At 37.5% G+C, this 14,103-nt stretch overlaps 1 protein-coding gene across 1 annotated transcript in view; it reads right to left on the bottom strand.

Annotated features, from left to right (window-relative positions):
• Window positions 1-770: 770 nt before the first annotated feature.
• The window catches only part of cdh13 (cadherin 13, H-cadherin (heart)), a 1,220,695-nt gene continuing 1,207,362 nt past the window's right edge, over window positions 771-14,103 (bottom strand). Inside the window, exon 14 of the mRNA XM_072279867.1 lies at window positions 771-7,997. Coding sequence (XP_072135968.1) covers window positions 7,990-7,997 — 8 coding nt within the window. The 3' untranslated portion in view covers window positions 771-7,989. The remainder of the gene's footprint in view (window positions 7,998-14,103) is intronic.

The raw sequence follows: 14,103 nt of genomic DNA, 5'->3' as shown, positions 1-14,103 counted from the left end.
GGCGGTGGGGATCTATCAGCTTTTGCCAAGGTAAAGGGTCAGTCAATGTTTCATTTTGAGATACCTCCTCCAGAAGACATCTGCAGTCACTTGTATCTCCATGTTACAGACCAGATCTGTTTAGACCAAATATCGTGTCAGCTGGCATGGATCTATGACCTAGCAAAGAGCAAGCACATGAACTGATGGAAGAAAATTAGCAGAGAATAGAGTTGCTTAACCTTAAAGATATTTTATGTTCTTAAATGTTAATTTTGCTTGTATGAGATTTATACTGTAATAATTAAATTATACAGTGACTTATTTAGAACCAGAATATTGCTCTAAATTTCAGAAAATCTATGAAAAAGCTAAAGAATTATCAAGTGTAGCCAAAGCAGGGAGATAAGAATCATTTTGAGAGGGTAACAAATGGAATGTATCAGTACTTAAGCATTTGATACACCAATTAAGAAATGGATTTCAAATCCGCATTATTGGATAACATTATTTATGACAGTAATACTGTTGTATGTTTAACTATATGTTGTAAATGCATTTTATGTTAACTTATACATCTACAGAATACTTTTTATATATTAATATTATTGTGTTAATATTATTTTATGTGCTGTATATGATTCATGTTCCATGTTTTGAACATTGGTTCCTGAGAATGTTGTTTCATTTAACTATGTATATGTGCACCGTGGAGCAATAATGAACATGAACTTACACTTGATATTTTCTGGAAATAAGTTCACTGGTCCACAGAAGAATAAAATCCCAGACTTCCTTTATTTCAGCATCGCACAAATAAATACAAGTTTTGTTTTGCAATCACATCATGTTCATGAATGTAACATTTATTACAGCTAAGTAATAGCAAGCAGTTCAGCAAATATGTTTTAATCAGTTAATTAACAGCACCTATATCCGAGTGGATCATTTTGGCAAATGATGTTCAAAGCAGTAAAAATAAAGTGGTTAGAGATGGTATGCATGGTTAGGGCAGCCACATTTTACCCTTAAAACTGAGAGAAAAATATATATATATAATTTTTCAATAACAAAATTTACTTTAATATGTGCATCTGAAACATAATGTGCATCAGTTTGCATTTGTACATTCACTAATAAAGTTACTGAGATTCATTTCACAAATAACATTTAGTAAGAGGAAATATAATTGATAAAGTACTATTTTGAACTCCTAGAGCGCCACATCATGTTATGCCCTGACTGCTTCTCTTGTCAAATTTAAATACTTTGCTCGTGTCTATTTAAAATTACAATGTGTTTAAATGTTCTCAAAGGGATTGTCTCAAATTCTTACTTCTCCCAATGGTTAGAGCTTAGATATGTCACAGCTTTAAGTCTGATAACAGCAAAGTTAGGTTGCATTTCATTCTCAACAATAAGCCACCTCATATCCTCTCCATTAACAACTGATGTAGCAGGTCAAACTGTGAACCACTCAAAGTCTTCTTTTGATCAGGTGTTTGGTAGCTCTGCATCCCAATGGAAGCAATTAACCAGTATTACAAAAAAAACTCTGCAAAGCAGTAGTATAGCATTTAAGGAAGCAGTTTTGCCTTAAATACATGTCATTATTTTAAAACAAATCTTATGATGTAGCCAAGTAGAGGGGTACTTATACCTTTTTCCGCCATTTTTTTCTATTTCAGGCAGTCAGTATCAGCATGAAACATCGACGATAAGGTGTAGTTTCATCAGGTACATTTTAAAGTTTCCTGCTGGCGGAGTAATAGAGATTTGCTTCAACCAGATCAGAGTGACATTTTTAATTTCCTGCATCAGTCATCCATGAGTTTTTTGAAGAGGGATTGCCAATTTGTTACTAACCTGTGCCAAATTAGGAAAAAAAGAGTTTGTGATATGCACTTCAGCCCATCAGAGGCTGGATGGGGACTGTTCAAACTCATTTCATGTAGGACCCATAGAATCAAAGAGGTATCAAGGACTTTTGTCCTAGCAGTCCATTGTCCGAGACATGAAAATCCCATTGTCTACAAACTGGCTAGTATCCATCTTCCAAAAAATTCATGGAAAGTAATAACATATTATCAAGGAATTGCTGCAGGTATTTTTCTATAATAGGCCTTACTAACTTGCTCATATTAACAATTCTAATCTAGTCCTGAAGTTGATCATTAAGTCTATTACACTGAATGTTCCTCAAAATACAGTTTTAATTTTGTATTTATTCAACTCTTAGATTTATGTTCAGTCTGTAAATGATCTAACATAGCAAATGATTTAAGTAAGTGAAGAACAAGGCAACTCATGTAAAATGCATAAAAATGAAATGTACTTTGATATTAATTGTTTTATTGTACGTGAACACAGGTCTTTCTCAGCTTCTTGAGCAATCAGTTCTTTCACATTCTCCACAAGCCCATTAACAAATAAACTGCTTTTTCAAGCTAGACAGGTCAAATGTTCAAGCTGTAGTAATACTGAAATGAAAATAATTCCTTCTAGACACTCTTTTACTATAACATTATGAGTTGAATTGAGGCATTAACTGGGTTTGACCTTTGGTTAGGGTTTCAGCCCCATTTGCGTCTGTTACTGATTAGATCCTCAGAACAAGTGGTGCTGCACAAAGGGATTTCCAGTGAGGACTGGATACTGCAGAGCAGCCAGAGACCAGGATAGTAATCTATCAACCCCTATAGTAAGGTGATTATTCGTATTTTAGAAGCAGACTGCTCCTAGTGTTACAGTTGCAGGGCAAAAAGGGAAAGACCAAGATAAAATAAACGCAGAGCTTTAAATCAGTTACAACGTCCCCATTAGTTAAACCTTTTCTTTTTTCATCTGCCACCAGGAAGCTTCCCCTGACAGTTCAAATCACACAAGGTTGTTCATTCCTAATAGCGGACTTGTCACAACTAAATTGGGCAGTTCAGTTATCAAGAACAAGAAGCTTTTAATGGTTCCTGTCAGGCAGCATACATGATTTATTTTTCAGTTCTATTAACTTGCACATATCACAGAAACCACCAGGAAAGCACAATCCCACTTCAACCACAAATCAAAAATGAATGAACCTTTAATGACACACTAATGCCCAAAGTGTTTAGGTGGGGAGACAGTGCTTAGGTAATTGAGTGCAAAATTTGAGACGAATCCCTTTGGGGGTTTGTGTACTTCTTTTATGTTTTCCTGGGTGTCTGTACTTGGGAATTTATTATTATTCTTTTGAATCCCCTTATCATACTGTTATTCTATTTTGCACTATGTATATTAACATGATATTATTTTTTGAAACAGAATTAGAAATATAACACTTCCTATTTGCTTGTGGTGTAGCACATTAATATTGGCAAGGGAGATTCTGGATTGGAGTTAAACAGGTGGTAGCAACTGGGGAGTTTGTTTCACAACTATTTGCAGATTTCCATTGAACTGAATGGAAATAAAACCAGGACAGATGCTAAAGCAGCCTGAAGACTTGCTGGATTTTAAGTTTCCAGCCATACCAGTTCACTTGATTGCCAATGTCTAAGGACTGGCTTGAACTCCACTGTGCATTAACAATCAGTAGAGTTTCCTAATGTCATCTAAACAAATTAAGAGGAATTTTGTGCTGTATATTCATACCCACCACATATCAAACTAAATTGTTGGCCTTTATTTCTGATCTTGACAGCTGTTTGTGACAAGTGTCTTCCAATGCTGTTCCTTATACCATGTTTCAAACTCTGGTCTTGTAAAGCTCTTGCTTAATTCATTATGACATTAAATATTGTCCAATTTATTCACTGCCTCACAACACTATTCCAAACAAGAGATTATTACACAAAATTAGGGTTCTGCAAATGAAAAAATATCTTGGTAGGGATTGAGCACTGGATAAGGAAAGAAAACAGATTAAGAGTACAGGGGCCTTTTTTTTTAAGTTAATAGGTATAGTTTGTGGAGTAGCAGAATCAATGATTAGGCTTAGTTGTTTTCAGTCAATGCCAATGTGTCAGGTAAGGGGGCAGGGTGCAGGATGTTTAGATCTGCTGGCAACAGGAAGCTGAGGGGGAAATGAGAGGTAAGATACAACAAGTGTTATGGGTTTCCTCAGTTAGTGTACAGGCATGGTAGTAAGAATATTACAAACATATTTTTACAGCCTTGTAGAAAAACTAGCAATACATAATACATTTTAAAAAGACTGACATGTTGTTACTGTATTCAGAATGGCCAATGCATCTTTGACATGAATCACAGAAAACCTAAATTGCAGGCACAGGCAACAAAAAAGGGAGAGAAAAAGGCAAATTAGACTATATTACAAAGAGATCAGAGTATAAAGGTTTGAAAGCTTACAGCTTAGGGAAAGACAGGTTAAGCATGAGATACAGTATGTAGTGGGCAGGGGCATGTTTAGTGTGTGGGTCTGTGATGCATACAGTACTTCCAATGTACATGAAGTCCAAGGCACAGCATGCAATAAGGGATTCTTTGCATGTTTAATGTCCATACAGGTCTTTCCTCAACTTGCTCCATCACTGGCTATAGGTCATGGGGTGAGGTCACAGTGGAGAAAGGCCTGTGAGTGGTGTGGGAGGGCCAGGACTTCATTGTAAGGAGAGGGCAATTAGAGCATTGGAAATTAGATCACGGCAGTTGGGGAGGGGTGCTCTTGGTTGTGTATAAAAGGATTTATCTATATTTAGAGTCTTATGTAATTGAGTAGTGTATTGTGAAGACTGAGATTTAGAGATTGTCAAAGTCATGACTGAGTAAGTGGGGGTGGAGATAAATATAAGGTTTTTTTATCTGAATACTTTATGTGTTGTGTTTGAGTTATATAGACTGGGCTGTGCACCAAGGTCTGGAGGAATGTTGTCTCATTTGGCGGCATCAATGTACGTAGCTAAGTGGCAATAAATTTGAACTTGAACTATCTTGTAGCTGATTCTTAGTGCCTATCTCCCAGCAGGGTCCTTCTGCTTGGAGATCTTCTAAGCAGGATTTATTGTGAACGCTGATTTTCTATTTGTGTGTGTGGCCTGCACCATCCATGGGACATGTACAGGTGAGTGAACTTTGAAGCTGAGATGAACAGATTAACAATTCTTGGGTTTGATTGTGCTGATCTAGGTTCATTCATGCATTAACACATGAAGGATTTAGAAGCATTAATTATGAATGTCACAATAGATACAGTTACCAGTCCATTTCACAACAAAATTCTATGTAGCACACTTAAATATTGTGCTTTTCTGTGAGAACATCTAGACCAGGAATTCTTATTGCAGTTACAGGAAACCATGAATACACTTGGAGTATTGTGAAAAATTTTAAATAAATTTTACTTGTTTTTAGTAGACTGTTCACTAGACTAATTATTGTGATGAGATGATCAGAGAGACCGATATTACTCACAGCTCGTAAAAATGAGAGGTGAAACATGCAAATTCACAGACTACTAGAAAAATTATTCAAGGGCACCTATAATTTTGACTATTTATTTCATTTTCCAGGATCTGGGTTATTATTGGCAAGGACAGCATGTATGTCTCTAATTGCCCTTTGAGTAGATGGTGGAAAGAACTGAGTGGTTTGCTAAGCTGTTTTACGATTCAACTATATGGGATGAATCACATGTAAGTAAGCCAGGCCAGGTAAGGACGGCAAATTTCTCTCCCCTGTAGGATTTCATTGAACCCATTGGGTTTTGTGATTAACTGAATTTAAATTCCACAGCCATGGCCACAACTTGAACTCGAATCTTGGATTGCCAGAGAGGAAGCATTCTGGCGTGACTGCCATACAAAGTTTCAGAGTAGGGGACGGTTATGTGTGTTTTAGATGAAAAGATATTCCTTTCATTAAAGTGCTGCCAATCTTTAGAATCCTGAACCTCTTAGGGTTGCAGATGCAAATATGTTGAACGTTCTCAAGACAGATAAAGATAGATTTTTAGAAGGATCCAGTGATGTGTGTATACAGCAGGCTAGTTTAATTGAGGTAGAAGAACAGCCATGATAGTAAATGGCAAAGCAAGCCTGAAAAACAAATTGACCTATTCCTGCTCCTTTCATTTGTAACCTCAGTGATGTCTAGTAAAGCAGAATTCCTAGTATATACTTGTTGAACATTTCAGAAAATGTTCGCTGAAAATATTAAGAATTCAGAATTGTGCAACATTTTGTTTACAGGGGAGTTCAAAAATTATTTCAAAGGGATGTGGTTATCTGTCTCACAGGAGGGGTTCAAATAGTAATGAGAACAAAATGTTGTTAAAATGGCATTTAATATACCTATATATGCACCATCATGTGTTATGATTTTTTAATGTAAAATATTCTACTTTTGGCAGAAATCCATGGATAATTTATCTGAATGTAGACATAGCCAGCTCTTGGATCTGTAAAATCATTCTGTAAAACACAGATCAAGATAGAGATAGATATTTGCATGATGAAGCTATGCACTGATCAAACTGTGTATCTATAACTAGCAATGAGTTTGGTTGTTTCTCAGTCTTCATTTAAGTATAGCTTTTCATAAATTCTGTTGTATTTCTTTATTTTAATGCCTGCAGAAAACTATATCTCATGGTTGTATTTGGTAACATATGCCTACCTTGACTGACTTTGAAAACCCATTCCTGCCTTTGGATTCTCCAGTTTTAAAAAGAAGACTTAAAAGTTTTTTTAAACTCAGGATAACCCTCAGCACCAAACTTTATATTCACTTTCACTAGAAAATTACATTACAGTTATATCTTCTATCTGACATATACTTATGATGTAGAACTTGTGAATAGAGCCAGTGAGCATTGCGAACCTGCAGGCTGAGTTTTACTGGACAATATGGAAAAGTGATAGAGGATGTTTGCAATTAGTATCATTAAGACAGTATCCAGACAAAGAAAGGAGAGAGCAGATGGCTGGAGAGCTTGAAGTGAGTTCTAAAATACTGATTGCAAAAAAACCTGCCACAATAGCAAGACTTACAGGCAATGGAGCTTTATCGTAGTCTCTGCCAATATTCATAAAATGGTGGATCAAAGAAACCAGCAGAGGATAACAATTTCCACCCAATGAACATCAAATATATGTAAGACAGAGACCGGTGAAGATACGAGATATTTGTGAGGATTTCTTGCATTGCAGTTTTCATCTGGTATATACCTCACAGTGATGCAGAATCATTAGCATGCAACATTCCTACTGCTGTGACAAGTTCTTAACCCACTGGATTGCTAACTGCCAGAGTCTTGACTTACTCTAGATAAAAGTGTATTGCCTTTTACTCCACTCCACTGACACCTGCTATTCCTAATTTGAAGCCATGCAAACCTTTTGCTTAAACATGGTTAGTGATGGCAGAGTTGTGTAATCATAATGTAATACCTGATACAGTCCTGTATGTGGCAGTATAGAGGTTACTGAATTTAATTCTGCCTTAAAATACTGGTTGAATAAAAGAAATTAGAAAACAAAAGGCATGTACAGCAATATTTACCACTTACGCACAATCTATGTTTAACTTCCTTGACACAAAGAACAATTTGTCTTAAAACTTCCTTGACACACAGAGAACAACTTGCCTTACAAGAACCAACAGCATGTCTTACTTAGCTTCCAAATAGTGTCTCCTGTAAAAAATGTTTTGATTTGACAAAATAGCCTTCTTTTCATTGCTATTACAATTAAAATATTGTAGAACAGAATATTGGGTTAATTGTGTACTCTATCTTCACGTCCTCTGAATGGATGTTCAGTCTAACTTCAAGGAAAAGCAATGCAACACTTGCTCATCGAGGTGGAACCCATTAGTGGAAGCTAGTAAGGTCAGAGGCTGTCATTGACCATAGCACAGTTTGATAGACTAGTGAAGGTATAAATTAAAGCGTGCTTGGAGCAAGGAGGTCTAGAACTTGAGCAACTGTAAATCCTGTAAAATCTTCGGATTTGGCTTTTTTTCCCCTCTTGTTGCCACAGCAACTCCGCGGGCAGCATCAAACAGCAGTGCTTGTTACAGGCCTGTGGAATAAAAAGAATAATTGAGTACAAAGGTACAGCAATTGAAGACAAATATAATAACTCCTACTGAAATGGTTATTTGTGAATCATGCTTCATAAAATCTTAACATAGCTCTGATAGTAAACTATATTATAATACAATATTGAACAACTATATCACTCTAAACTTCATAATCTTCAAATCTTGTCATTAAAAACTTAGTTCTAACTCTTACTGAATGCCATTTAGCGTCTCTCCAGTTCTCCCTGACCAACAACAGCTTCTACTTAAGTAAAGCTTTGATTTTAAAATTATCTGGCTTGCTTTTTTATGGCTTTGCTCCTTCCTACATCTTTCAAGCCTAAAATCCTCCTAGACTAACTAGTTTCTCAATTTCTCAGTTCTGAGTGAGGGGTCTGATATGTTTTGTAACTTCAAAATATTAAAATAATTCAAAGAAGACATGGGTGTCTGAAAATACCAGTGTAACTTTGTCTTTACTTTTAGCAGTCGTCTGCCTCCAGATCTGCGCAGTATTTCTGACATTAATATTTTTAAAGATAGACTCAATCAAATCGATTTAGGGGATCTAGTCAAAAAAAGCTTATTTTACAATTTAACTCCCACGCCGTTAACACCGACTGCACGTTATAACAGCCGTCCAACAGTGTTTGTGCAGTACCAAGCAGAAGCAAGGTGTGCATGTATCACATGCGAGCGTGATGATATATGCAATTAATGTATTTTTACATATAACCCATAATTATTCAAATGATCAAGAACTCTTAATCAAACTGTACTCAAGATTACTCAAATATTATGGAAATATTAAATACACAACACCCCTCCCTGCTTAGCTGTAAACTCCAACTCATTAGAAAATGTATCTCAACTATATACACACTATAATATATAATACAACTCCTATATACAGATATCTACAGCATAGTAAATTTTAAATTGTCTATTCAGGCTTAAAGATTTAATTGCTATTGAGCATTTCCTACTCCTGTGGGATAACATCATTCCTGACAAGGGAGGCCAATCTAATTGGCAGGAGAAATTTGTGGATGTGAAACAATCTCAGGTTTGGCCCCCCTCACCTCCGAATGGTGGTTGTAGGAGTCGACTTTGAGACTGCGGGAGGTGGTTCTAGTAGCAGTAGTGAACTTTCTTCTCTGCTCTACTCATCTGATTGGTGTGTCGTCATCAGATGATATCAGACTCAATCTCCACTGTGTAGGAGAATAGTCCAGTTCTGTCCTTAATCTTTCTGAGTATCCACTTTTGATCATATCTGTAGTCTTTTGCCAGGACTGTTTGTCCAGGAGTGAAACATCAAACTTCCTTGAGCTTCTTTCCAGTTTAAAACTAAGCCATATTTCGTAAGTAACTGCCTAATTAAAATATCAGATGCCTTCTCTGATACGTTCCCTAAAAAAAGGCTGTTGTAGTCGGACCACTGCTTTTGTCACTTTCACACTTTCTCTGAGAAGCATGGTCCTTCCTTGCTCCAATATGCTTTCTAACCAGAGGAACAGAGATCGGCACCAACACCTCTTCGTCCTGTTGGGCAGAAGTTCCAGGTGTTCAACCTGGAGACAGTTGTGGCATCATCCTATACCTTTCTTAAGTCACTTTCAGTTGGCTTCATTGCAGGGATTATGACATACAAATGGTGGATGGATCGCTAATCAAGTTGTAGTTGTCTCAGCCAGTCATGCCCCCACAATGCTGGCCCTCATGCAAGTTCAATCCTATTTGTTCACAATATCAGTGGATGTTGTCTACGTGGACTTCAGTAAAGCCTTTGACAATGTCACGCATGGGAGGTTGGTTAGGAAGATTCAGTCGCTAGGTATACATGGAGAGGTAGTAAATTGGATTAGACATTGGCTCAGTGGAAGAAGCCAGAGAGTGGTAGTGGAGGATTGCTTCTCTGAGTGGAGGCCTGTGACTAGTGGTGTGCCACAGGGATCAGTGCTGGGTCCACTGTTATTTGTCATCTATATCAATGATCTGGATGATAATGTGGTAAATTGGATCAGCAAATTTGCTGATGATACAAAGATTGGAGGTGTAGTGGACAGTGAGGAAGGGTACCAAAGTTTGCAGAGGAATTTGGACCAGCTGGAAAAATGGGCTGAAAAATGGCAGATGGAGTTTAATACAGACAAGTGTGAGGTATTGCACGTGGGAAGGACAAACCAAGGTAGAACATACAAGGTAAATGGTAGGGCACTGAGGAGTGCAGTAGAACAGAGGGATCTGGGAATACAGATACAAAATTCCCTAAAAGTGGTGTCACAGGTAGATAGGGTCGTAAAGAGAGCTTTTAGCACATTGGCCTTTATAAATCAAACTATTGAGTATAAGAGTTGGAATGTTATGGTGAGGTTGTATAAGGCATTGGTGAGGCCAAATTTAGAGTATTGTGTACAGTTTTGGTCACTGAATTACAGGAAGGATATTAATAAGGTTGAAAGAGTGCAGAGTAGGTTTACAAGAATGTTGCCGGGCCTTGAGAAACTGAGTTAAAGAGAAAGGTTGAATAGGTTGGGACTTTATTCCCTGAGCGTAGAAGAATGAGGGGAGATTTGATAGAGGTATATAAAATTATGATGGGTATAGACAGAGTGAATGCAAGCAGGCTTTTTCCACTGAGGCTAGGGGAGAAAAAAACCAGAGGACATGAGTTAAGGGTGAAGGGGAAAAAGTTTAAAGGGAACATGGGGGGGGGCTTCTTCACACAGATAGTGGTGGGAGTGTGGAATGAGCTGCCAGATGAAGTGGTAAATGCAGGCTCACTTTTAACATTTAAGAAAAACTTGGACAGGTACATGGATGAGAAGTGTATGGAGGAATATGGTCCAGGTGCAGGTCAGTGGGACTAGGCAGAAAGATGGTTCGGCACAGCCAAGAAGGGCCAAAAGGCCTGTTTCTGTGCTGTAATGTTCCATGGTTCTATCATTGTATCCTTATAATGGATATAAGAGCATTAAAGTCAAGGAACATTTTTATCTCACAGTGTAATGCTTCTTGATTTATACCAATCCCTTTTGTCCACTTCAGGACCAACTTCTTCCAATAATTCCCTTATTTAGGTGACTAATTAGGTAAGTTTAAACATAATAATTGTATCTGACTCCACCATCTCCTCTGGTGGTATGTTCCAGATACAATGCCTATGAAAAGTATTCACACCTCTCCCAACTCCCCGATGTGTTCAAGTTTTATTGTTTTACATATTGAATCATAGTGGATTTAATTTGGCTTTTTTGACACTGATCAACAGAAGAGACTCTTCCATGTCAAAGTGAAAAATAAATTTCAACAAATTGGTCTAAATTTATTACAATTGTCAGAGACAAAATAATTGATTCTATAATTACTCACACCCTTCAAGTCAACATTTAGTAGATGCATCTTTGGCAGCAATTACAGCCTTGAGTCTGTGTGGATAGGTCTTAATCAACTTGCACATCTGGACACTGCAAATTGTCCCCATTGTTCTTTACAAAACTGTTCATGCTCTGACAGATTGTATGGGGATCATGAGTGAACAGCCCTTTTTGAGTCCGGCCACAAATTCTCAACTGGATTGAGGTCTAGACTCTGACTTGGCCACTCCAGGACATTAATTTTATTGTTTTTAAGCCAATCCTGTGTGGTTTTGGCTTTATACTTGGGGGTCATTTTCTTTCTGGAAAACAAATCTTCTCCAAAGTCACAGTTCTTTTGCAGACTGCACCAGGTTTTCATTCAGGATTTCCCTATATTTTGCTGTGTCCATTTTACTCTCTACCCTCACAAGCCCTCCAGGACCTGTTGCAGTGAAGGATCCCCACAGCATGATGCAGTCATCACCATGCTTCAAGGTAGGGATGGAGTGTTTTTGATGATGTGCAATGATTGGCGTACGCCAAACATAGCATTTAGTCTGATGGCCAAAAAGATCAATTTTGGTTTCATCAGACAACTAAACCTTCTTCCAGTTGATTTCAGAGTGTCCCACATGCCTTCCAGCAAACTGTAGCCAAGATTTCACGCGAGTTTTTTTTTCAACAGTGGCTTTCTCCTTACTACTGTCCTATAAATCTGAGACTGGTGAAGCACTTAGGCAACAGTTGCTGTATGCACAGTTTCTCGCATCTCAGCCACTGAAGCTTGTAACTCCTCCAGAGTTGTCATAGGTCTCTTAGTGGTCTCCCTCACTAGTCCCGCTCTTGCACAGTCACTCAGTTTTTGAGGACAGTCTGCTCCAGGCAGATTTACAACTGTGCCATATTCTTTCCATTTCTTGATGAATGACTTAACTATACTCCAAAGGATATTCAGTAACTTGAAAACTTTCCATCTCCTGAGTTGTGCTTTTCAATAACCTTTTCATGGAGATGCTTGGAATGTTCATTTGTCTTCATGGTGTAGTTTCTGCCAGGATATTGGCTCACTAGCAGTTAGACCTCCAGATACAGGTGTATTTTTACTACATTAATTTGAAACACCATGACTGCACATGGTGATCTCCATTTAACTAATTATGCGACTTCTAAAACCAATTGGCTGCACTAGTGATGGTTCGATGTGTCATATTAAAGGAGGTTTATACTTATGCAATCAATTATTCTGTGTTTTATATTGTAATTAATTTAGATCACTTTGCAGAGATCTGTTTTCATTTTGACATATAAGATTAGTGTCAAAAAAACCAAATTAAATCCACTGTGTTTCAATGTGGTAGAACAATAAAACATGAAAATTTCCAAGCAGCGTGAATACTTTTTATAAGCATTGTATCAGCAACTCTCTCTGTTAAAAATGTACTTCTTGTACTTCCTTTAAAACTCCTTCCTCTCACCTTAAGCACGTCCTCATATTTTTGATAGCTCTACCACGAGAAAAAGAATTTGTCTATCTATCCTATTAATTGTTCTCATTATCTTTTCACTTCCAGCAGGAAACCCCTCAGTCTAGTTCTCTCAAAAGCAAACAAGCCTTGTTTATCCGAACTCTCTCGATAACTAAAGCATTTCAATCCAAAGAATATCTTGATGAAGTTCCTCTTTATTCTTTCAAGTAAAATTCTGTAGCAAAATTCTTTACAGTAACCAAAAAATGAGCAACTTGGTACTGATAGATCAGTTCTATAACCACAAGTCTTTGGAATACATGAACACATGAGAAAAATACAAAAGAAGTTCAAGGCAGATTGTACTCTCGTCAATTTTAAGTTACTTTGCCCAGTTACTTGCTCTCATTAAATTCATTATTTTTACACAAGACAAAAAGATTACAACTACTACAGACCAATTTTAAAGAGAAAGGTTTGACTCAATCCAACAGAAGCTTTTTGAGGCATATACTCTTATCAATCCTGTTTAAATCTATGCCTAATTTCTTCAGTTACATGTCCATCACAATGTTGGGTCTAGATAAAATTACAAGGGGTGATTGATAAGTTTGTGGCCTAGGTAGAAGGAGTTAACTTTAGAAAACCTAAAATATTTATTTTTCAACATAGTCCCCTTCTACATGTACACACTTAGTCCAGCGGTCGTGGAGCATACGGATGGATCCCTTCTTCGTAGAAGTGGTCTACAGCAGGGGTGATTGATAAGTTCGTGGCCTAAAGTAAAAGGAGATGAGTTATTAACTTCAAACTTTCTGCATTATCACTCAAAGAGTTGAACTGCACGTGCATGTAGCGAGAGTGTCTTGGACCTCCAGGTAGTCCACAGCAGGGGTAATTGATAAGTTCGTGGCCTAAGGTAGAAGGAGATGAGTTATTAACTTCAAACTTTCTGCATTATCACTCAAAGAATTGAACTGCATGTGCATGTAATGAAAGTGTCTTGGACCTCAGCAGGGGTGATTGATAAGTTCGTGGCCTAAGGTGGAAAGAGATTAGTTATACAGCGCTCAATACATGCACGTGCAGTTCAACTCTTTGAGTGAAAATGCAGAAAGTTTGAAGTTAATAACTCATCTCCTTCTACCTTAGGCTACAAACTTATCAATCGGCCCTGCTGTGGACCACTTCTGGAGGTTCAAGATGCCGAATGCTACAAAGAAGGAATCTGTATGCTCCATGACCGCTGGACTAAGTGTGTAGATGTAGGAAAAATA

This window comes from Mobula birostris, chromosome 15, assembly GCF_030028105.1.
Source record: "Mobula birostris isolate sMobBir1 chromosome 15, sMobBir1.hap1, whole genome shotgun sequence".
Lineage (NCBI taxonomy): Eukaryota > Metazoa > Chordata > Chondrichthyes > Myliobatiformes > Myliobatidae > Mobula > Mobula birostris.
This window is presented reverse-complemented; position numbering and strand designations above follow the sequence as displayed.